The sequence below is a fragment of the Pteropus medius genome, unplaced genomic scaffold (assembly GCF_902729225.1).
Source record: "Pteropus medius unplaced genomic scaffold, Ma_sr-lr_union100, whole genome shotgun sequence".
NCBI lineage: Eukaryota > Metazoa > Chordata > Mammalia > Chiroptera > Pteropodidae > Pteropus > Pteropus medius.
Window position 1 is genome coordinate 168,920 of NW_024340696.1, and position 22,667 is coordinate 191,586.

Consider the following 22,667-nt stretch of genomic DNA (forward strand, 5'->3'; position numbering starts at 1 on the left):
ACAAAAGCTTGGAAATACTAGGAAAAAAGGCTCAAATCTAGCGAGTTTAAAAAATGCTTTATTTATTTTTTAAAGAGGACACCAATGACACAACTAGTCAGTGGTGCCAAGAGGCTAATAAACAGAGTAAGACAAAGAGCAGTTAATTTTGGCCTTAACTGGAAATGACTTGTCTGAGAATCAACTTATCCTCAGTGAAATTTTTCTCATTGAATAGTGATAAATTAGCCCTTAATCCAATCAATAAATATTGTATTGCCTTCTATGTGACAGGCACTGGAAATCTGATAGGGGAAAAAAACACTCCTGGCCTCAAGTTGCTTATAGTCTAGTTGGAGAGATAAGCAAAGAATAATAACACAGAGGTAAGTGCTACGTGTTATGACAGAGGAAGTACAGAGTGCTATATATATAGGGTCATACAGGAGGCAAACAATCTAAAGCTAGAAGGTGGGGATAAATAAAAGTGATCTAGAGGAATGGTATATGAAGCCCTGATGGCGCCTTCAAGCAACAAACTTTTAGAGCACAGAATGCAAGTAGGTGGGAGAAGTATGCTAGACTCTGCTCAAGGGCCCTACAAGTCTTTATCAGAGTTGCTGAGCATACATCTCCAAATACCAGTGTTCATAGTCTTGTTGGATGAATCTATCAATGTCATAAGTAAATTTCTTCTGAAGCATAATGAAGCTAGGATAATGTTCAATGCTATTTCAGAAAGGAAAAAACCTCCCAAAACGTCACAACTGCTAGATTCCATAAAACATTTTTGCTTCCCAGGGGCAAAGCACAATTGATCTTCATGAACATCAAAAGAGGAAGCCACTAATAAGTGTCAGCAACATACATAATCACTATCCTCCATGCCAGTTTCTCTCTCACACATGTAAACTACCTCATAGTTACAAGCAATTTTCCTTTTCTGAGGTTCTGAAAAGCTAATAATTCCACCAAAGCTTTCAAATTTTGATTTTGAGAAACGGCAAATGTTACTTGGATCCAAGACTGGCAAGGAAGCAGATAATTAGGCGAAATAATTTTAGAGCCAGAATAAAATGGGATACAAATACTCACAACATATGGGGTTATTACAGGATTAAATAAGGACAAATAGAAAGTGCTTAGCTGTGTCTCTTGGTTACCACTCAGTAAATGTTTGAAATGTCAGATATTTCTGACATTTGACAACACTGTTACTGTTGTCAAAAAATGAGGTTAGAACATAACAGTTTTCTAATGTGACTCAAAGTTAGTTCAAGTCACCCTAAAACGGGAGATTGAAAATGTTCTGAGTAATGATAATTATAAAAGTATATAATTTTTGAACTAGAAGATAATATTTAAGAATGTATACACTCTGGGCTATTCCTTGGTGTGTGGGGGAATGGAATTTAAACCATTTCTCGACGGTCATTCCTAATAATAATGAATACTGTTTAAATGTATAAAAAGTATTAAAACTGGAATAAACAGACAATAAATTGGTCTTTTAGGAATGTACTTAAATTAGCTCTAGATTATTTAATGTGATTTACAGTGAATGAATATAAAATTGAGAGCAACAGTGATCTCTAGTGTGGTATCTTTCTAGAATGTTATAGTTCCAATGTCAAAACTGTTAGAAATTTAGGGAGAAAATTTTGCCCAGGAGACTGCCTAAATAAATTTCTGACAAGGTTACCTTTAAGTGGTTACTACTATGTTATTTGAGTAAATAAACATGAATGATGAACTAGGAAACATCTGACATTTCAAACTTAAATGAGCAAGGTTATCTATTCTTGAGTACTAGAGTTAACAGAATTTATTAAGATGAAAAATGTCTGGTCCAGAAGAATCATTAGAATCTTTACTAAAAGAGCTGTTAAACCTAAAACCAAGCTTATTCTGAGAAGGCAGAGAAGGAAAGGGTTCAGAAAGTTCTTCCTGTTAGATTCCCACTCAGCTTATGAGTCAAATGCTCCTCGAAATAGACTAGATTTAAAAAAAAGATAATTTTCAGCAGGAGAAAAATTAAAGCTCATATAATCTGACATAAGATTAAATCTGGTTAATTATAATCTTAAAATTTGTAAAAAAATCACAGCTCAAAAAAATGAAGTCAACACAGGTTTAATAAAGTCAAAACAAGCAAGTACAACCAATTCTCAATTATACAGGGTGATTTTAAAGTATCAGTAAAAATTATTTTTAAAAACACAGAAATGATAGAGATAATGTACACCAATTAGGGGAGAACTGGTAATCCATGCCCCAACCCTCTCCACAAAAGGTAAAATCATGAATTGGCTGTACAAAAGAGAAGAAAGCTGAGAGCTAGATGTCCAATTGTGTATACCCAGAATAGCTGAATGTGAATGATTTAGCTGACTGTAATTGGTTCTTATCTACAACACTGATCCTGGAGTTGCAAAGACAAGTAGGGGTCAGACTGCCTTTCAAGCTATATCTGCTTCCAAACTGATCAAATAGGCTATTCTATGGCATGCATAATTTAAAAAAAAATTCTAGCTCTATCCCAGCATTCTTTCTCTTCCATTGTGGAATCCAGCACACTCAGAGTTAGATTTCTACCCACAAACGAAAGCCCAAATGCCAGTCTTGGGTGGGAATCTGTACATGCAGATGTGAGGCCTCAGAATACCTCCAAAAAATCCACTAACTTGATAAGCTAAAAAGCAAAGTGAAGTCATTAAAAACATTTTTTTTCAACAAGGTTTTCTGTTTTATTTTGCTTCTATGAGTTTAAAAATCAAATCTTAATTCTACTTACTATTTGGTGGCCCTGTTGCCTGGTATGGTGGATAAGATGCTGAAACAGTAGGTCGAGAGAAGACTGGAGGTTCATCTCCAAACACCACAATCATGACCTGAATAAGCCCCAACAAGTCTGACTGTGGCTAAAAACAAAAAATAAATTTAAGTCAGCTACAGATTTTATTTTTAGCAAAAAAGAAAAGTTTGAGCATTTATTAGGTTTCAACTCAGCTTGATAAATTTCTTTATAGGACCCAAACACAAAAACTCCATTTAACTGATTTAATAAAGCTAGGTGATTTTTACTTATTTATGCATAACAAGGCTGTTGCTTCATGTACAGCACTCTCTGCTTATCTAAGGTTTTTATTTTCTGCAGTTTCAGTTACCACATGGTCCAAAAATATTAAATGGAAAACTTCAGAAATAAACAATCCATAAGTTTTAAATGGCATATCATTCTGAATAGTGTGATGAAATCTCATGTCGTCTTGCCCAGGATGTGAACCATCCCTTTGTTCTGTGTATCTATGCTGTATATGCTACCCACTTCGTTAATCACGTAGCAGCCATTTCAATGACCAGATTGACTGTTCGTGGGATTGCAGTGCTTGTAGTCAAGCCATCCTTATTTTACTTAGTAATGGCCCCAACGTGCAAGAGCAGTGATGCTGGCAATTTAGAGATGCCAAAGAGAAGGTCTAAAGCACTTCCTTTAAGTGAAAAGGTTAAAGTTCTCAACTTAATAAGGAAAGAAAAAATTCATATTCTGAAGTTGCTAAGATCTATAGTAAGAAAGAGTCTTCTATCCATGAAATTGTGAAGAAGGAAAAAGAAATTCATGCTGGTCTTGCTGTTGCACCTTGAACTGCAAAAGCTACTGCCACAGTGGGTGATAAGTGCCTTAGCGAAGGTGGAAAAGGCATTAAATTTATGAGTAGAACACATGAACAGAAACTGTGTTCCAACTGATGGCAACCTATTGCATCAGAATGCATTGAGCTTATATGAAGACTTTAGCAAGGGATCCCCCAAAATGAGTGAATACATTCACATAATTTTTATTACAGTATATTGTTATAACTTTTGTATTTTATCACTAATCTCTTACTGTGCCTAATTTATAAATTAAACTTTATTATAAGTATGTATGTATAGAAAAAAACATAGTAGAGATAAGGTTTGGTACTATTCTAGGTTTCAGGCATCCATTGGGGATCTTGGAACATATTCCCCGTGGATAAGGGGAGCTACTGTATATAAAAACTGCACTAGCCAAAGCAGTATATTGCAAAATTTAGATGGTACTGTTCTTTATTTGATGTCATACAGCTAACTAAAACTTCTATTTCCAATAGACAAATTAAATATTCTGATACAAATTCAGGGATGGAAATAAGCAGTAGTCACAAATACACTTAAGGCCTGTAAAGATAAAAATGTTACCTTATTAAAGATAGTATTTATGAACTCTGAAATTGTGGGTAGACTCTATCTTAGAAATCATTAGGTTGTTGTACAGAATATACAAATTGTTAAAGGACCTTTCCTTCTAGTACCATAGTTACAAAGAGAGTGACTATTTTTCCATAAAGGTTGCTTAATTCTCAAATAATCAATAGACCACAAATTTAAGACAAACTATGCTAGGCAAAGTTATTCAAACTGGCTTACTTGATGGTTCCATTTTCACGCCTTAATGTATTTTGTGTATTTCTCATCTCATATACTTCATTTATGAGTTCATCAGGTTCTGAAGGATTACTCAATCATCTCGATCAGATAATTATCATAACTTCTCTTCTCCTGGTAGAAGAGTTCACTAGCAGTTTTCAAGTTTCCAAAGCACCAAATTCTTATTTGTTCAATTTGTCCCAACTTAATAACATTTCAGAAAGCTTCCTGTAAAAACTTGTAAAGTCCCACTATTATAATACCTTTCTTAGTTTGTCTGTCAATTTACATCCTGAGACTGCAGGTAAGCATGTGCAATATCTGTGTAGCACCAAGAAATGTGGACTGGAGATCATGGCCAGTATGGGGGCGTAGTTATTGAGACTACACATTTTTATCTCTTGTTGATTATTTAGTCCAATAAACTCCCAAATTAAATCATAATCTCATACATTTTAAACTGATATATACTCTACTCTTATTTAAAAATCTAAAATGACTCCTAACTAGATCCTTTTCTGGGTTCTTTATTATGTTCCACTTATCTGTTTGAATATTCCTATGACAATTCCATGCTATCTTAATTACTAGTTTCATAACACATTTTGGTATCTGTAGGGTAAGTTCCTTCCACCCTATTCTTCTTGGAGAATGCCTTGACTATCCTTGATCTTTTGCATTTCCACATCTAGCTTATCAAGTTCATAAAATTAACATACAGAAAGAAACAAAAGCTCCTGTTAGGATATAGATTTGAATAGAACCAACATTTTTATAATATGAATAAGGAGAGAGATCTCCTTTGACTTAAGTCTTCTTTAATGTCTTTCAATTAAATTTAAAATTTTTTTCCAGAATGAATTTTTACATCTTTTTTAAGGCTTATTCCTAGGTCAACAGCACTAAAAAAATGTAAACCATTCATTTACCAGTTCATTAATTCTCTATTCTGAATGAATCCAATCTGCCTATTAAACCCATCCATAGAGTTCTGAATTTCTATTATTCTATTTTTCAGTTCTAAGATTTCCACTTGGTTAATTTTTAATATAGAGGCTCTATACATTATCTTCCTCCAGCAGGGGTTCGCCCTATCCTATTGCAGGCAAATACTTTAAAAATGACTATAATATAAAAAGGGACTGAGCTGATTCAAGGTTGGGTTTTCTAAGGCTTATCATATCCAAGTTCCCACTTTTGAGGTGTGTTCCTCTAGTGGCTTCAACTAAGAGCCTAGGATGTTTACTTATGCCCCTCTTCTTTGAGACTGAGGCTGCTGAGAAGTTGGCTGTTTTTCAGAGGTTTTCTGTTCAGCTTTTTAGCATCCTGTCTTTGAAGTTTAGGAATTCAGCATTTCTCCTGAGGGGAAAACTCAGATTATCTGGTTTATTTCTTTGTAGCTTCCTTTTCTCGCAAATCTTGGCTCCTGAAGCACTGGCTGCATTGGCAGACAGAACAGCAACCATTGTTTTCCCAGCCCTGTGAACCTGCTAGAAACTGCAGGTTTGTTTGCCTCTTAGCTAAAGCCCTCTGTTCAGATTTTCAGCTTCTTACCCTGTACCAAGAATCAGTAAATACTCCTAGGGAAAACTGGCAGAATGTTTGCTCATCTCTTGCTGTTCCCTATGCTAGAGGACCTTGGACCTTAAAGTCTGGATTGCCTCAATAGCTCCCCAAAGCCTTCCCTAGATGTTGTTTGTACTTTGGCTTTTCTAGTTATTTTGATAGGAACACTGGTCTGCCAGAGCTTTAACCATCAGAGGAAGAAACACAAACTTTCTACTACTACTGTTTCTTGATAGGAACATTGGGTAATGAGATTCAAACAGTTTCACAAATATATAGCACCAGTATATTTTTTAAATGAATTTCCCACTACATGAATTCTATCTATTCTTCAAGGTTCAACTCAAGCAAATAAAATAGTGACTATGCGTATTCTGTAAATTACCAAGCTCTATACAAATATAAGGTATACAGTCATATGCCACTTAACAATGGGGATCCGTTGAGAAACGTGTTGTTAGGTGATTTCATCACTGTATAAACATCATAGAATACACTTACACAAACCTTGATGGTATAGCCTATTATAATTGTGTTACACTTTTATACGACTAGCAGCACAGTTTTGTTTACACCAGTATACCATGTAACACGTTGCATTACAATGTTAGATGGCTAAGACATCACGAGGCAATAGGAATTTTTCAGCTCCATTATAATCTTATGGCACCACCATCGTATACGTAGTCTGTCATTGGCCAAAATGTTGTCACATGGCGCATAACTATTTGTTTTGGAGAGTCTTTTCTGATTACCCAGACCAGCAATTAGTGATCTTATATGAACTTACCTCCTTCTTGGAATCCTCTTTGAGTGTTAACAGGAAGTAGGTGCCAGTGAGCAAAATATATAAAATAGAACAAATGCACAGAATGCTGTTAATACTTACGTGTTTCCATTCATGTAGATAAGGAAGATATATCTTCCCATTTGCATCAACATGCTTTCCTGTTTTAATAGTCATTGAACTAGTAGGCTTAACAAAACAGATAGGGGGATTATATGGATATGTGTCCAGCAGCCACAGGCATATTGGAATATTATAGATATTACCTGAGAGAGAAAGATAAACTTTAGTTACTCTATTTTTGTTATTTTTCAATAATGGCTTGGTAGGTAAGCAAGAGAGCTACAACTAAGCAACACTTTAAAAAGTCGCGACAAATATTTTAATGTTTCAAAGTTCTGTTTAAGATCAGTTTCTCAAATTTTCAGTTGAAAAATACAAACTAATTAAGGAGCTAATTGATTACTACTCTGCCAGCATGTGCTTGCTGCTATAAAAGCATTCTTTACAAATATATCTTTCTGCTCAATCCATTCTTTGCTTCTTGACCCTTGTCATTTCAGTTAATAGGTTCACTGGGAAGGGATATAGAAAGAAGACCATGGATTATGGTATGTTATCATAAAGTGATATAATTCCCTTGCCAAAGCTGTCTAACTGTCAAACAGATGCTGACTGGTGGCTACAGCTTGACCAATGCATATGACATTTTCAGTGGTAGTTATTCAATCAATGATGTCATCTTCTTCTCTTTGCTTTATGTAATAGAATCTCTCTCAGTTGAGAAATTTGACCGTATATAGTCGAGTTGAACAATGTTTCAAAGCATCCAATAGAGCTAATATATTGAACATAAATCATAGCCTTGTCTTACTGAGCTCAAAGCCAATGTCCCAAGTAACCATTTGAATCACCTAAAATAATTCAGATAGTTTTCCTCTAAGAAACAGTTTCACTTCATATAAATATATACACATAAATTTCACTTAAATCAAACGGTTGTGGGACTTTGGATTTATTTTTTACTCCAAAGTACTTCTATAGTAAAAAAAGAACTCCAAGAGAATATATCCTAATACATAAAACATAAGTTTATTTCCTCCACCCAGAATTCTTTGCTTTGTGAAAATAAAGAATTCTCCAGAATTACTCAGGCTTAAGAACTATGCCATACAAAAAATGGTTAGGGAACACAGAAGGATTCAGATAAAATTTATATATACATTATATAACATATGAGATAAATGTCTTTATTTTTACCATAGTTTCCTGCCTCCCTTTTTCCCTCATATATCTGTTCCCTCGCCAGAGTTTATTTCCTGAAGGCAAAGGTAAAGTTGGTAATCCTAAATTTTATTCAGTCTTTCCTAATTTTATCATACTTGCATTATTGAATGTTGATGCTCAAGTGTTTTTTTTTTCTCTGCCTGGAATGTTCATTGTTATGGTTGACTCATCCTTTCATACCAAGTTCAAATGTCATTTCCTCCATTATCTTTCCACATGGTCTTGTTCTCTGTAATCTCGCACCTTTATATTTTATTATTCTATAGCAGTTATAGAATATTGTAAATGTCTATTTATTCAGTTTCCCTTATTTGTGTAAGTTCTTCCAGAAAAGGTACATCCTTTATTTACCTTTGTATCTGTAACCCTTATCCTTCATACATCGCAAGTACTATATAAAATTAATGGGTAAGTTACAGAGACACAGGTATTAGTGAGTCACAAGAAACAATTCACAAACAGAGCTGCCCAAACACAGAACAGTCATTTATAAAACTGAATGTTCTTTTATCACTGTAAGTATTCCAGCAGAGGGTGGCTGACTGGCTAACAGGAATGTAATTATCCATCATCAGCATTATTACCAACATTACAACCATAAATAATAGCTACTTTTGATATTTGTTTATTATATACCAGACTCTGTGCTAAGTCCTTTATATAGATTATCACAATTGAGTCACTTTTTGAGTCAGGTCCTATTATCTAAATGTTCTACATGCCCATTGTCACAAACCTTACTGTGGCCTAACTTTACAGCTTCTATCTTAGCCATAATACTACACAGCTTTCCATTGTCAGAAAAGTCTAAATGGGGTAGGAGGCTGAACTAAGCAGCATCTAAGATCGCTTTCTAGTTCTAAGATTCTCTGATTCCGTGAAACATCAAACTCTTCCAGCATGATGAGGCACTTACGGATATATCTTGGTAAAAAAGGGGAAAAAAGCTGAAAATATTAGGTGCTGTTGCCAAATGAAGTTCAACTACAATAGAAGTTAAAATCTCTACGTCATGAAGATCATGAGAAAATTGGTTTAATTTACTTATAACTCTTTGGCAACATTATTATGTAAATCAAAATGCATCTAAACTGGAAACATAAGTTATATAAGACACTTACCTCTATAAGGCACAGGAATTGTTCCAGTGAGGTTCATTAGTTCCCTAGAACTGCCATCATTAAAAACTGAAAGGAAAAAACAGTGACGTAATCATGATTATTTTCACAGATGCTCCCCATGTGAGAAATTTTTTTCAGAAGTGCTGGTTATTACCTTTGAAAGTGGCTAACTTGTTAATGTATCATCCATTTTGTCAAATAACAAGCATCCTTTGTTGATTCACTTAATAGGATCAGATTTAGAATGAATTACTTGGAAAAATAGATGTGAATGCTACAATTCCAGTAAATATGAGCTCTGCATCTCTAACTAACATGATAATAAAATTACTTAAAAATCACTATCAACTAATACCATACTAAATGTTAATCTGGTATCATAAAATTTTAGATTTCCCGTGTTTATTCCCACTATCATCCACAATCCCAATGTAGTAATAAAAAGGAAAAAAGTTATCACAGTCAAATACAGACATCTTCTATAAATACAAGTATTTCTCATATCACAGAAGTTTTTCTATCTATAATTGATTGATTAATTAGGGCACATAATCTGTATTACGTGGACCACTATTATTTGTAATAATGATTTGGAATTAACACCATAACACATGGGGGAAAATCTGTAATGCTGACCTCAGTTCTTTTACTTACTACTGACAATTATAAGCTGTGCTGTAATTTATTCTAATTTTGTGCCTTTTAAAAAAAAACACCTTATTTAAATTTATGGCTTCATTTACTATAAAAGCATGTTGATAACAATGGTTTAGACATAGTCTGGCCATATAAAGCTAGTAAGATCAATGATTCAATGTTCAATGATTTTGGAGTCTGTCAGTTTTGATCAACATACTTATTCTTTTAGCATGCAGTAAAAACTATATACTTACAGTAAAATTCACTCCCCCCCATTTTTAAATTAACTCTAATTTTGGGAATATGAGGATTTTGAGACATGAGGGAGAATTGTGCCCTAGTTTGAAAAAGAACTTCAGGTTCATGTCTTTGTTGTTTAGGAAACTCAAGACTGCCCCTCTGCTGCCTCCCACCTCTTATCACCCACCAGGCTGGCCAGGCTCTAATGTTTTCAAAGTCCTAGGGGTGAGTGGAGTTTAGAGTAAGAGTCTCAGCTTCAAAATTCCGCTCCCTGCCCTCAGTGTCAAGGGCCTCATAATGGACAGGAGCTCTTGTCCTTGGCACGTTAGGTATGGGGACAAAAAGACTATAAAAAAAAATAACTTTAGGTAATGTCATTTCTTACTTAAATCTCAACTTTAGTTTGTCTCAATAATGAAACTGTCACCTACATATTCTACAGAATTAAGGATCATATTTAAAATATGTTTTCTTCATCTATGAAAGGAATAGTCCAGAATATAGTTTTGCTAAATGTCTTCCTAAGACTATAAAGAGATGCTCTGGGTGAAGGTGGGGGCTGAGGTGCAGAAGGGTTCAGTAGGATACCCTGTACAATATATTCTCTGCCCTCTTGGTGAGGTTTAACACATTAGCATGTTAAAAGCTCTGAGAAACACGGCTGCAAAGAAACCCATTTAATTTTGTTCATTCTATAACTGCTCAAACCACCACAGAATCCCCACTACTTGCCCCGTCCCCGTCCCCACTTCAGCAACATTCTTCACAATTTTGGATAATACTTTGGGAAACGAGGGACTGAACTATCCTTAACATTTCCTCTAGGTCTAAATGTGCACAGCACTATATTGAGAGTTTTTTTTTTTTAACTTAAAATAACTAAACAAATATATGATGTTATTATTGGATCCTAATAATTTTCTATTCGTCAAACACTCTTATTAGGTAGAGGTTTAATCCTACAGTGGAAAAACCAACAAACTTAAGAGAAAATGGGAAACCTACAATCATTAACAAAATGATTGTACAAAAAGTACAGTAATTGATATTATATAAACTCACCATATGAATCCAATACAGGTTTGAGATCTTTGTATAACGTAATAACATTGACAGTTTCACGTACAGTTAGGTCTCTGTATTTGTACTGAAAAGCAAAATCATACATGAATTTAGTTTAAAGCCAATGCACATATTTTACTCCTAGGTTAATTTTCTTTAAAATCTTATTTTCTTAATAGCACTCTTCTTAAAAGTATAACAGTTCTCACTAATCATTCACATTAATTAAAGCCTGAAAGAACCTCAATAGCTTTCCTCCCCTGCCACCTATTCAAACCCTTTACTCTGCTCCATTTTAGCTCTTCTTCCAACTTAAAAGGTCCTCCGCCAAATGAAATCTTAATTATTCTCAAAAACCTAGCTTACATCTCTCTCCCTCTTAACGAATCCTTTTCCAGAATTCCCTTTAGCCCAGGGGTCCCCAAACCCTAGGCTGTGGACCAATACTGGTCCCTGGCCTGTTAGGAACCAGGCCCTACAGCAGGAGGTGAGCGACAGGTGAGTGAGCAAAGCTTCATGTGTATTTGCAGCTGCTCCCCAGCGCTAGCATCACCACCTCAGCTCCACCTCAGATCATCAGCCATTAGATTCCCATAGAACCACCGGTTCCTGGTGCCAAAAAGGTTGAGGACTGCTGCTTTAGCCTATAGCGTTCTCTCCTTTTCCTTCAAATGCCAGCATTTATTGTCAAAAGCAACTATTTTGCTGTATTGTATTTTCACATTTCCACCTTGTACCACTCCACTCTAGAAAACTAGGAACCTGGCTTAAATATTCTTGGCAGATTAGATCAGAAGATGGGGCCCCCCATTTGATCACTGTACTTGAAGCTCACTAGTTGACAAGCTTCACCCATGCACACGAAGCTTTCTATCAGCTTTTAGTACTTCTTTCTTAAAAAGGAGCAGTCAGCTATTCCAAAAACAAAGACTCCAAGAAGCATGTCAGAGACCAAAACAAACACAAAAGAAGCTAAGAAGTAACAGAAATAATGACGAAAACTTCAAAACAAATTAGTATTAATAACTTCAAAGAAAGAAGAAATGACACTGTATCCAAGAAACAAGAATATGTAGTGAAGAAAGGACTCTTGGACATAAAAAAATGTGAGTAGAAACAAAACATTCAATAGAAGAATTTGAATATAAAGTCAAAGAAATCGCACAGAGCCTAGTGTAAAGAATGATAGACAATAAGAAAGAAAATACAAGAAAAATTAGGGAACAAATGCAGGTTTACCCAAAGGCATCTCTTCAGAATTTCTTGCCCTCTTTTGTCTTGAAGTACCAATTTTCCCATATGAGAACTATTAGTACACAAACATATTCTTATTTCTCCCATTTTAATCCCACAAACACGTTCCTAACCTTCCTTCTCCCTCTAGCTACACCATATTTCTTTCAGTTCCTCTCCAGAGCAAAAATCTCCTGCAAGGAGCTGCCTACCTCTGCTGTCTTTGCTCTGTTTCTATTCTCTTTTTAAACCTTTTTAGTATGGAACATTTGAAACATATCCAAAAGTAGACAGAATAATATAATGAGCCCCTGACTTCTACACCCAGCTTCAACAATAATTAACTCATAGCCAATCTTATTTAATCTAAAATCTCATTCATCTTTCTTTCCTCCTGTATTATTCAGGAACAAATCATAACATTATATCCTATCACCCATAAATATTTTAATATATATCTTTAAAAGAACTTAAAAAAAACCCCAAAATCCTATTATCACACTAGAATAATCATCATTTCCTTAATATCATCAAAAATGCACTTTTTTTTTTTTTAAGTTTGTTTGAATCAAGATTCGAATAAAGTCCTCACACTGCAATTTGTTAAAATGTCTTTTAGGTCTCTTTTAATCTATAGTTCCTCTTTTTCATCCCTCTTTCTGGTAACAGCTTTATTGAGATATAATTCACAAATTTAAAGAGAATTATATAAATTTCAATGGTTTTTAGTACATTCAGAGTTGTGCAACTACCACCAGTCAATTTTAGAACATTTTCATCACTCCTGAAAGTAACTGGTACCCTTTAGCAATTATCCCCATTCCACCTGCCCCATTCACTCTAGACAACTACCAGTCAACACTGTTTCTATCGATTTGCCTATTTTGGACATTTCATACAAATGGAATGATATACTACGTGGTCATTTATGACTAGCTTCTTTCATTTAGCATGTTTTCAAGGTACATCCATGTTCTGTCATGTATTAGTACTTTATTTCTTTTATGGCTAAATAATATGCCATTATTATTAAATACATCACATTTTACTTATTTACTCATCAGTTGATGGCCCATTTCTATTTTCACTCCTTGGAATTTGTTGATGAAATCAGTTGTCCCATAGAGGATCCTATGGTTTGGATTTTGCTAACTATACTGCCTTGGTGTAGTTTAATATATATGCTCTTATGTTCTCTGTATTTCCTATGAATTAGTAGTTGGATCGAGAAGTTATGATCTTTTTCATGTTTTTTTCCTAAATTTCACTTTTATTTTCTTCCTCCCTCTCCCTCCCTGTTCCCCACCCCCAACTTCTCTACGGTAGCTTCTTCTGTCTCTTTGCTGGTTCTCTCTATATGCCTAACCTCTTAATATTGAGCTCCAGGGCTGTCCTTGGTCTTCTTCTCTATCTAAACTCAGTCCTTTAGTGATCTCCCTCCAGGCTTTAAATATCATTTATATGCTCATAACTTCAAAATTAAAAAGTTTCATACTGAACCTGTTTCCTGAACTCCAGATATGTCTATCCAATTGCCAATTTGATATCTCCACTGGGATATCTAATGACTATCAAATTTAACACGATCAAAACTGAACTCCTTATCTTCCCCCCAAATCCACTACTCCTAGTCTTTCATTTCTATATCCTTCCAGCTGCTCAAAACCAAAACCTTGAAGTTATCCTTGATGCCTCTATTTCACATCCACAGTGACAATCCTGTTAGCTCTACTTTCAAAATTCAAGAATTTGATCACTTCTCACTACCGCCATATCTACAATCCTGGTCTAAGCCACTATTACCTCTTACCTGGGTTATTGCGACAGTCTCTTTATAGGTGTCTCTGGCTTCCCTTGTAACCGCCTATAGCCTAGTCTTCCCATAATACTCCAAGTAAATGCCAAAGCCCTTACAAAGGCCTGCAAGGCCCTCTGAAGTCTCCCCGACCTTTTTTTTTTTTTTTTTTTTTGGTACCACTACGTTCCTTCTTCCTCACTCCAGTCCAGCCACCTTAGCCTCCTTTGTTGTTCCTCTATCATGCATGACCACCTTCTGTTTCAAGCCCTTTTGACTTGTTTTTCCTTCTTCCTGGAATGTTTTTACTCTGGATTGTTCTAGTTTGCTTCCTCATCTCTTTCACATCTCTGCTCATATAAATCTTCTCATATAGGACTTCCTTTACTATTTTATAAAATTGCAACCCATCTCGTCTTCACCCACAAGCACTCTTCTATTTCCCTTTCCTGCTTTCCTTTTCTCCAAAACATGCATCACCTTCCAACATATTATTTAATGTATTTATTGAGTTATTTATGGCCTTCTATGAGAATTTAAGTTCCAGACGTGTAGAGAGTTTTCTGTCTGTTGATTGCTGTATCCCTAGAACCTAGAACAGTGTGAGGTGCATAGCAATCTTTAATGTGTCAGCTCTCTTCTAGCTATTCAATAATGACTCAACCTCTAAAGAAGCTGTAAATACACTATGTAAGATACAGGTAGTTGCCTATATGAAAAACCTAAAGTAGAAAGCTATTTGTGTAAAGCAGGATGGACTAATGGTATAAATATACCTCTATAAACTGCTAAAATCATGGCAGAGAAGAGTGTTAACTAAAAGTTATATTTAGGTTGGGAGTTAAGATAATGCTCAAAGGGAAAAAATAATCTGTAATAATATATAAAGATCTTGTATGCAAATTATACCTCAAAATAAAATACAATAAAAAGACATTAGTCAAGGCAGGGGCCCAAAGTACCATGGTGGGTGTGGAGGTCCCACGATCAAATAAAGAGTAAAGACCAACACTCTAGCAATGTGTCCAGGGGTCTGGCTAAAAATTCCCACATTGAACTGAAAGGATAACACTTGAAGCAAGCAGGGGGAATTCCACAAATTGCTTCTGCTATCCTACTTACTAGTCCCACCCATCTATTTATAGGCTGTACAGAAAAAGATACTGATACTCAGAATTGACATCATTTCTTTTAAGAGACTCAGTTTTTCAGATATTGGGTCAAGAATCAAACAATAGGTAGAATGCCCTCTCCCACCTCTTCCCTATACTTTTTTTTTTTTTTTTTTTTTTTGGTTTTCAGGGTAAAAAGAGGTTGGAGGGAGAGGCAGGTTCCTCTAGAGGAAGCTTAGTAATTACAGTTTTTAAAATTCAAAACGAATATTTGAATATTCTTGTCCTTATATATGAGTATTTACATATTAAGGAATAAGCCTTAAAACTATGCTATCAATTTAAATATCAAAAATGGCATGGAACAGATATTCTTTAGTTTTATAGTTTGTAAAATAATGTACTGTTTTAAAGAAGTGACATATAACTCTTACGACATAGATCTGAGCCAACAATCTTCTAGGGCTCCCCAAAACTTCCTCTACAATTAAGTATAACTACTTCATCAAAAAAAAAAAAATCAAGAAGTCTACAAAAGAGTAGACAACTAGGAGAGAAGCTTGATTTTGAAAACTGTCACTATCTCTTTAGAGGTTATTTGCTTTTCAACCAAAGACTATGATTTTACTAGGAAAAAGCAATTTTTTTCCCAAAGAAATAAGCTTATACATGTGTTTTTGTAAAACTGCAATGGTTTCAACTAATTCGATTTCTACAATTCCTGCTTTGACAAACACATACAAAGCTAATCCAATGAATCTACATAAAATTCAACCACTTCACATGTATCTTATTGCAATTATGTTTGGTAAATTGAAAAAAACTCCAAAACCAAAAAATCACGTTTCCTCAGGTATCAGGTGCCACATTTGAAGTAATTATCAAAATTCAGACTTAACAAAATGTTTATCTGCTTTTTAAAAAATGAATAAAATACACCGGCCTCGAACTGTGAAGATTATAAAGTTTGAAGTTCAATGTAAATAAATTCGAGTTATAAAAAGCATACAATTAAAGATAGTTACTCTTAGCAAATCAAAGTCCCTGAAATGGTAATAGAATTCTAATTATTTCACCTGAGGTAGTGAGGTACTGGTATTTTGACTTCTCTGGACCTTTTTACTCATAAACGAGCCTATTCAACCAAGTTACTCATCTCCCGCGGGTCGGGTATTGAGCTGTGTGAGGAATACAAAACTGAAAAGGACACAATCTCTGGGGGCCGGGAGGGAAGGGCGAAGACTGACGGATCCATACAGTGGGACAAAGAGTAGGGGAGGAAGGCTCCAGATCGAGAATTCAGTACAACCCCCTTCCGTTTGTTTATAAACACTAAAATGAAAACTATACTGCCTCTCGGACTGCTCCAAACTCAACCCAAAGAGAGGGCGGGCGGCAGGTGGCAGGCGGCCTCCGCTCCGCGCCTTTGTTGACTGTCACCGCCCCCCACCTTCCCTGGCGCCGTATCAGGGTGCTGGCACAAGGGGACAGGCTTCTTTGGGCTAGGGGCCGTAAAGGCTCCGGAGGATGGGACTGGGGCTTCCGGCCCGCGCGGGAGGCTCGCTGAGATGGGTCCCGCCAGGCCCACCCGGGCGCAGAAGGGTGCGGTGGGTGCGCGCCGGGTGGCGAGCGCGTCGCGGCCTCACCTTGGACACCATTTTCTTGAGCTGGCTCTCCGACACCGCCATGGCGGCCACCTCGCGGCTCCCGTCCCTGTAGGCAGAGGGTCAGCCGCTCCGGGGCCGCCCCAGGCCGCCCCGCACAATCGCACACCGAGTAGCCAGCCCCCCACCCCCCCGCCTCTAACAACAGGAAGTCGGCCGCCACGACGGTCCTTCCGCTTCCTTTACGTCACTTCCGAAGTAAGCACTTAGGCTGGGCGTGGGGTTCCCATCAACCCGCTGCTCAGGTGAGGTGTTCCGCAGGCCAGGTCGGTTACCAGTGATGAGGGTTAACCTGTTCGGAGATCGACAGGTGTTTCAGTTGCCTTTAGACTAGGGGAGCAGTTGCAGGGAGGGAAAGTAGTACTCTGAAGGTCTTGCCAGTGAGCTTCAATGACTGATTCATCAAGAGGGCGGGCACTGGACTAGGAGTCAGAAAACTGGTTACTGACGGCTTTGTGATAATAGCGGGCAAGTGCTCTTATAGCTCGGGCTGAAGTTTTTTCCAACTCAAGATGAGAGGCTTGCCTTAGATGATGCCCTGATTATCAGGCTCAGGTTTAAGCTTTAAAGTTCTTCATACTACATTAACAAGGGCAAAGTGCAGAGCCCTTGTTTCGCAGGAAGCCTGGAAGTAATTTCTTCTCCAGGAACCCATTCTAAGTCAGAACTTCTCTGTGCACAGGCTGCGTTCCACCTTGCATTGCACTACATTTGCGTACTAGCTTTACTAAACTTATTGTTTAAAAAGTTTTTTTGTTAAAATAATTTTTTAAAATTTGAAAACAACAAAATCCGGTCTCTTCATTTTGTATTTAGGCCACTTAAAATAACTAAATACCCTGGGGACCATATGAATTATATGAAATAAACTTTCTCCTCAAATTGAATAAATCTACCATTCAATAAATTAGGCATTTCCTGGTGAATTTAAAGTCAAAGTTTATTTTATTCATTATTTAATATTTAAGGAAAATTACAATGTAAATTGGAAAATAAAATATTTATCTCTGCTACAATATCAAAGAAACATTTTAACATAAGCTCCATCAAAAATCATAAGAGACCTTGCATGATTTTGGAAAAATGAAAAGTTAATAGCATCATGAATGTCAAATGATCAAATCATAGTGAGGTGGTCATGGTACTGTTTCTTGACTTGTATGGAACTTGCAACATAATTGATAATATTCAAAACTCAAGGAACTATCTTACAGAATTCTATATTGTGGGCTTCTGTAGCATGGGGCTGTTACTCGTTTTTACTCAGATTCTAATGCAGTACTTGCAATAACAGTAGTTGCTCAGTAGGTAATTGTTGTATTGACATGTTTCTTTTATAATTAATATATTAATTATAAAAGAAACATGTCAATACAACATGTTTCTTTTGAATACTTGGAAACTCATCTACTATACAGCATCTTGTAGTTAGGTTATTGTTTAAGAGCACCTTAGATATTAGTAGAAATTACCTAATTTCTGATTAGGTATCTAATATTAATATTAATTAGTTTAAAAAACATTAGAATGGTTCTTTGTTTTACTTTCCTATCTCATACAAAAGGACAATGTGGATACATTGTTAGAGTAACACCAAAATTATCTACCCATCTAGTAAAATTACACTGAACTAATGCTTCTCTCCTCTCTTCAAATGTCTAAGGTTTTATAGTAGGTAATTCTGGTAGGAATCTTTCCAAGCATGTCAAATACTTTTCTACTTTCTTACTAAATATAGGACACTGAATATAATTTCACCTTTTCTTAATGATTTAAGTTCATCATTATAAACATCCATTATTATACTAAATCAGCATTAGTTTGGCTGTTTCCTCTAACTAGGATGTGTCTGTCCTTCTAAACCATCAGGCTTTTCTATCTCTCAGACCAGGTTTGGATTCACCTATGATATGCTTTCAAAAACCTGGGACTTCTTCACAGTACTTAATACATTTGTGACTGTACATTTATTTGTGTGATTTGATTACTATGTCTCCCGTACTAGATTATAAAGACCCTGAAGGCTTGTACCTAATCCAGATTTGCTCACCACGGTATCTGCAGTGCCTAACATATGCAGCATTGGGTGTTTGTTAGGCTCCCAGTCATACTACCTGAATGACTAAATAACCAAACACCTACCTCGGTGCAACTCCCACTCTCCTATTTGCTGAAGGTAAATCCAGGAAGGCAGGGAATCAATCTTTCTAAAAACTCTTTGGGGAAGGAAAAAAAAGTCAGCTTCCACTTGAGAATGGAAGAGCACAGAACCCCTCCTTTAGGGTCTTGTGGTAACCATTTGGCTATTAGGCCTTTTTCCCCTTCTAGTGTTAGAAAAAGTAGTTTGTATGTTTAAGTACCCCTTAGCCATGAAATCTTGGGCACTAAAACTCAATTTCCCTTCTGTAAAATGATAATAATAGTCCCTACCTCAATGGGTTACTGTGAGGATTCAATAAAATAATAAAGTGCTCTTCACGCTGCCTGAAATATAAGAAATGTTGATGTTATTTGTTACTATTAGTTGCATGCCACCTTAATAATATGCTATCTTTCACATATGAATATATTGACCCATCACCAAAGCATATGTACACAATCATTTCTTTAGTTAAAGAATTTGCTCAGAACAATCAGTCTATCCAACCTCTCCCCTTTAAAACCAATGGCTTTTATGAAAGCCACATATATTAACTTTAAAGTAAACTGCTTGGCTTTAATTCATAATCGATTTTCACTGAAAATACACATTTCTCTATGATTCTAATATTACAGTGAGTTTATGATATTAGAGATCTGATATAGCCCAAGAAGAGGTATAGAAAATTTTAAAAAGGACAGTCCGACTGGAAGTTAAACTACACTTTTTAAAAATTTCACTTTCCCTTTTACTATTTTCAAGTACGTGTAAAATCTTTTCCATTTTTGGTAGCTAATTAATTGAAGAGGGAAAACAAAATGCTTTTTTATTATTATTACTACCAACGGTATTTTAAAGAGGGAACATTAATACCCCAAACTGCAGGTCCTTTGAATGAATACCTAGCATAGATTTCATAAATCCATACTGGGCCTTCAGCTTACCATGTTTACTATAACAGTCGGAAAGTAATTTTCTTTTAAAAATACTACTTTCAAAATATTCCCAAAGTGCTGAATGTGCTTCTAGTTAAGGATACATAATTTTATATGATGCATATTGCAGATGTTTATCTCTGCTGTAGGTTTAAAGAACAGTATACATATCTCAAGAACAACAAAGAAATTTAGATTTTTTTCCTCTTTATCTAATTATTTAAGAATTCAAATTACAAAACTAAGAAACCATCTACCTTAACAAGCAGTTTGTAAGGATAAGTAATAAGACTGAGAAGTTCTCAACCCTATATATGTTGGCAAAATTAAATGACCTTTCCTTTCAGGTAACTGAACTTTAGAATCAAAGTTTTAACTGTTGTTGGAGATCATAGATCGATGATGCGCTGCTTTGGAGTTTCTCAGTTACTCTATCTTCTTTCATTGTGCTTTTGATGACTTCCAATACCCCACTGGTTCCCAGGATGCAAGGCAAACTCAAAAACACTTCACTTTTTATATCATAATATCCCTGAAATGAATAAAATTTGGATTATAATAGAGCAGAATGACTGAAAAAAAAAAAGTATCATAAATACTTTCTTGCTTTTCTAGCCCTAGTACAAAGTGTTACAAGTTGAGCTTTTTAAAAAATTTTGTTCATGTATTTTATAAGTTACTGTTTCAGAAAATTTTCTTGAGATGGGAGGAACTTGGTCAAAGACACCTCCTTTATGGGAAAGTAAGCTAGCGCCCTGTAATATGGGTAGCAGCTTGGGGGTGAAGCAAAAAGACTGTCAGGGGAGGGGCACAAAATGGACTCTGGGTGCAGTCAAATACAGTAACCTGTTTTAAGTTTTCCTTTCCATGTTTTATTTCTCCCGGTATTCCTAAGTTTTAGGGGAAATTTGGTTAAGTATTTGTGCCTTGTCTTAGCTGTGCTTTAAAGAGTTTATGTTTGGGATAAAGTGGTAAAGGACAAACAACTGGAGAAGCAGACTGATGACCAACTAAGGCCAACTGGCATGCCAGTCTGGGGTGACCTGGCTGGTTGAGGTGATAAATGACAACCAGAAGTTTATGGAATATATAAATGCTTCTTGAGAATTCCCCCAAATTACATGGAGGTGAGGGGGTCACCTAGGAAAAGTCCAGACTTCCCATAACCAGGCAGGATAGAACTTAGACCAAACTGTCTCCTACGTGTTACTCTAAAAGCTGGTGATATTGAATACACCTGGGTTATAGTGTGAATAGAACTTTTTCTGGCTTAATATTCATAAGATAAAAGTTTAAAAATATGATGAGAGAATGAGAACAGCAATTACCTTTGCTAAAATTGATACGGAATGCACTTTCTTTTTATTGTTTACAAGACTGTCAACCAGGTCAGCTACTGATAGTCCGACAGACCAGGATCTTTGACCTTTTACCCTTAATAGTTCCATGGCTCTAGGTTACAAACAGAATAAAATAAACAACAACAAAACACCCTCAGAAAATGCACAAAATATGCATTTAGTTTTACCTCTGTTTAAGGTATTAATTACATATTTTTATGACACACGAATAAGAATTATACAGCAATTGTTAGGGAAGCCTGCAGATTAATGATTAAGCTTTTCTTGAAATGTCAGGCAGTTCACATACACAATACAAATGGCCTAGTAACACAAAAAGATGGCCACCATTAATATTTAACTAAATATGACTTAAAACAATAAATACACCAGTTTGGCTTATCAAAATTGGCAAATATTAAAAATATTGATAACTACTTTTGGAAAAGCTACAGAGAAACAGGCATTCCCATAACTGCTGTTGAGAGCGTAAAGTGATGCGATCTTTTAAGGGAGAGATTTGGCAACATCGGATCTAGAAATTCCTCTTCTAGGAATTTGTCCTACAGCAATATGCTCAAGTGTGCAAAGATACATGTAAGTATGTTTGCCTTGCTTGAGAGATTTATATGTACAATATGGAAAAATGTCCAAGATTATTAAGACAACAACACAAGCTTCAAGATAATATAAATACATAAATCTATTATAAAAATAATTTAAAAAGTGATGTCTGCAGAAGGATTGAAAAAATTTTGGACATAATGGACATTAAACTGTTAACAGTGGTTATTTCTGGAGAACAGAATTACCTTAGCTTTTCAATTTCTACTGTATAGATATCTGCAGTATTTTAAGTTTTATAATAGCATATATTCTTTTTGTAACTAATAAAAAATGATATAAAAAATTTTAAAAGCTATAAATACAGGATTATATATAGAATCAGGTTAGAATAGATTATACAACATACTACTCTTTTCAATAAGAATATCATTTCCAGTTGTTATATTCTAAAAACATAATCTGTGGGTTTAAAAAGCTAAAAATCTCCACCAATCAGACTGTAGGAAAGCATTTTATTATGGGATGGTGAAACAAGGAATGGCATAAAAATAGTGTCCAACCTATAGGGTCCAGACCCCTGGAAGGCCTCTGAATAAACACAAAAGATACCAGGATCTGTGCATCATACTTTGCTTTTGCCTGAACTTATAATATGGCTTATCCATTACATCAGACTAATTTCCAAACATATTTACGTGTGATTAATAAATACACATTAATTTTCTTCTACATTTAAAAAAATTCTCAA

At 35.6% G+C, this 22,667-nt stretch overlaps 2 protein-coding genes across 5 annotated transcripts in view; both read right to left on the minus strand.

Annotated features, from left to right (window-relative positions):
* Positions 1–17,098, minus strand: part of TSG101 (tumor susceptibility 101) — a 33,274-nt gene extending 16,176 nt beyond the window's left edge. The window contains exons 1-5 of one of the 2 annotated variants that reach the window (XM_039865398.1): positions 16,350–16,415; positions 11,134–11,218; positions 9,193–9,258; positions 6,887–7,050; positions 2,774–2,900 (exon numbers count right to left, since the gene is read on the minus strand). In XM_039865398.1, coding sequence (XP_039721332.1) covers positions 2,774–2,900; positions 6,887–7,050; positions 9,193–9,258; positions 11,134–11,218; positions 16,350–16,400 — 493 coding nt within the window. In that variant the 5' untranslated portion in view covers positions 16,401–16,415. Of the gene's footprint in view, positions 1–2,773; positions 2,901–6,886; positions 7,051–9,192; positions 9,259–11,133; positions 11,219–16,349; positions 16,416–16,919 lie in introns of those variants that run through there. The other variant, XM_039865405.1, reaches the window with a different exon arrangement.
* A 2,131-nt stretch (positions 17,099–19,229) lies between these two features.
* The window catches only part of UEVLD (UEV and lactate/malate dehyrogenase domains), a 39,738-nt gene continuing 36,300 nt past the window's right edge, over positions 19,230–22,667 (minus strand). For all 3 annotated transcript variants that reach the window (XM_039865375.1, XM_039865382.1, XM_039865365.1), the window contains 2 exons: positions 21,341–21,464; positions 19,230–20,544 (listed from right to left, as the gene is read on the minus strand). In XM_039865375.1, coding sequence (XP_039721309.1) covers positions 20,377–20,544; positions 21,341–21,464 — 292 coding nt within the window. In that variant the 3' untranslated portion in view covers positions 19,230–20,376. The remainder of the gene's footprint in view (positions 20,545–21,340; positions 21,465–22,667) is intronic.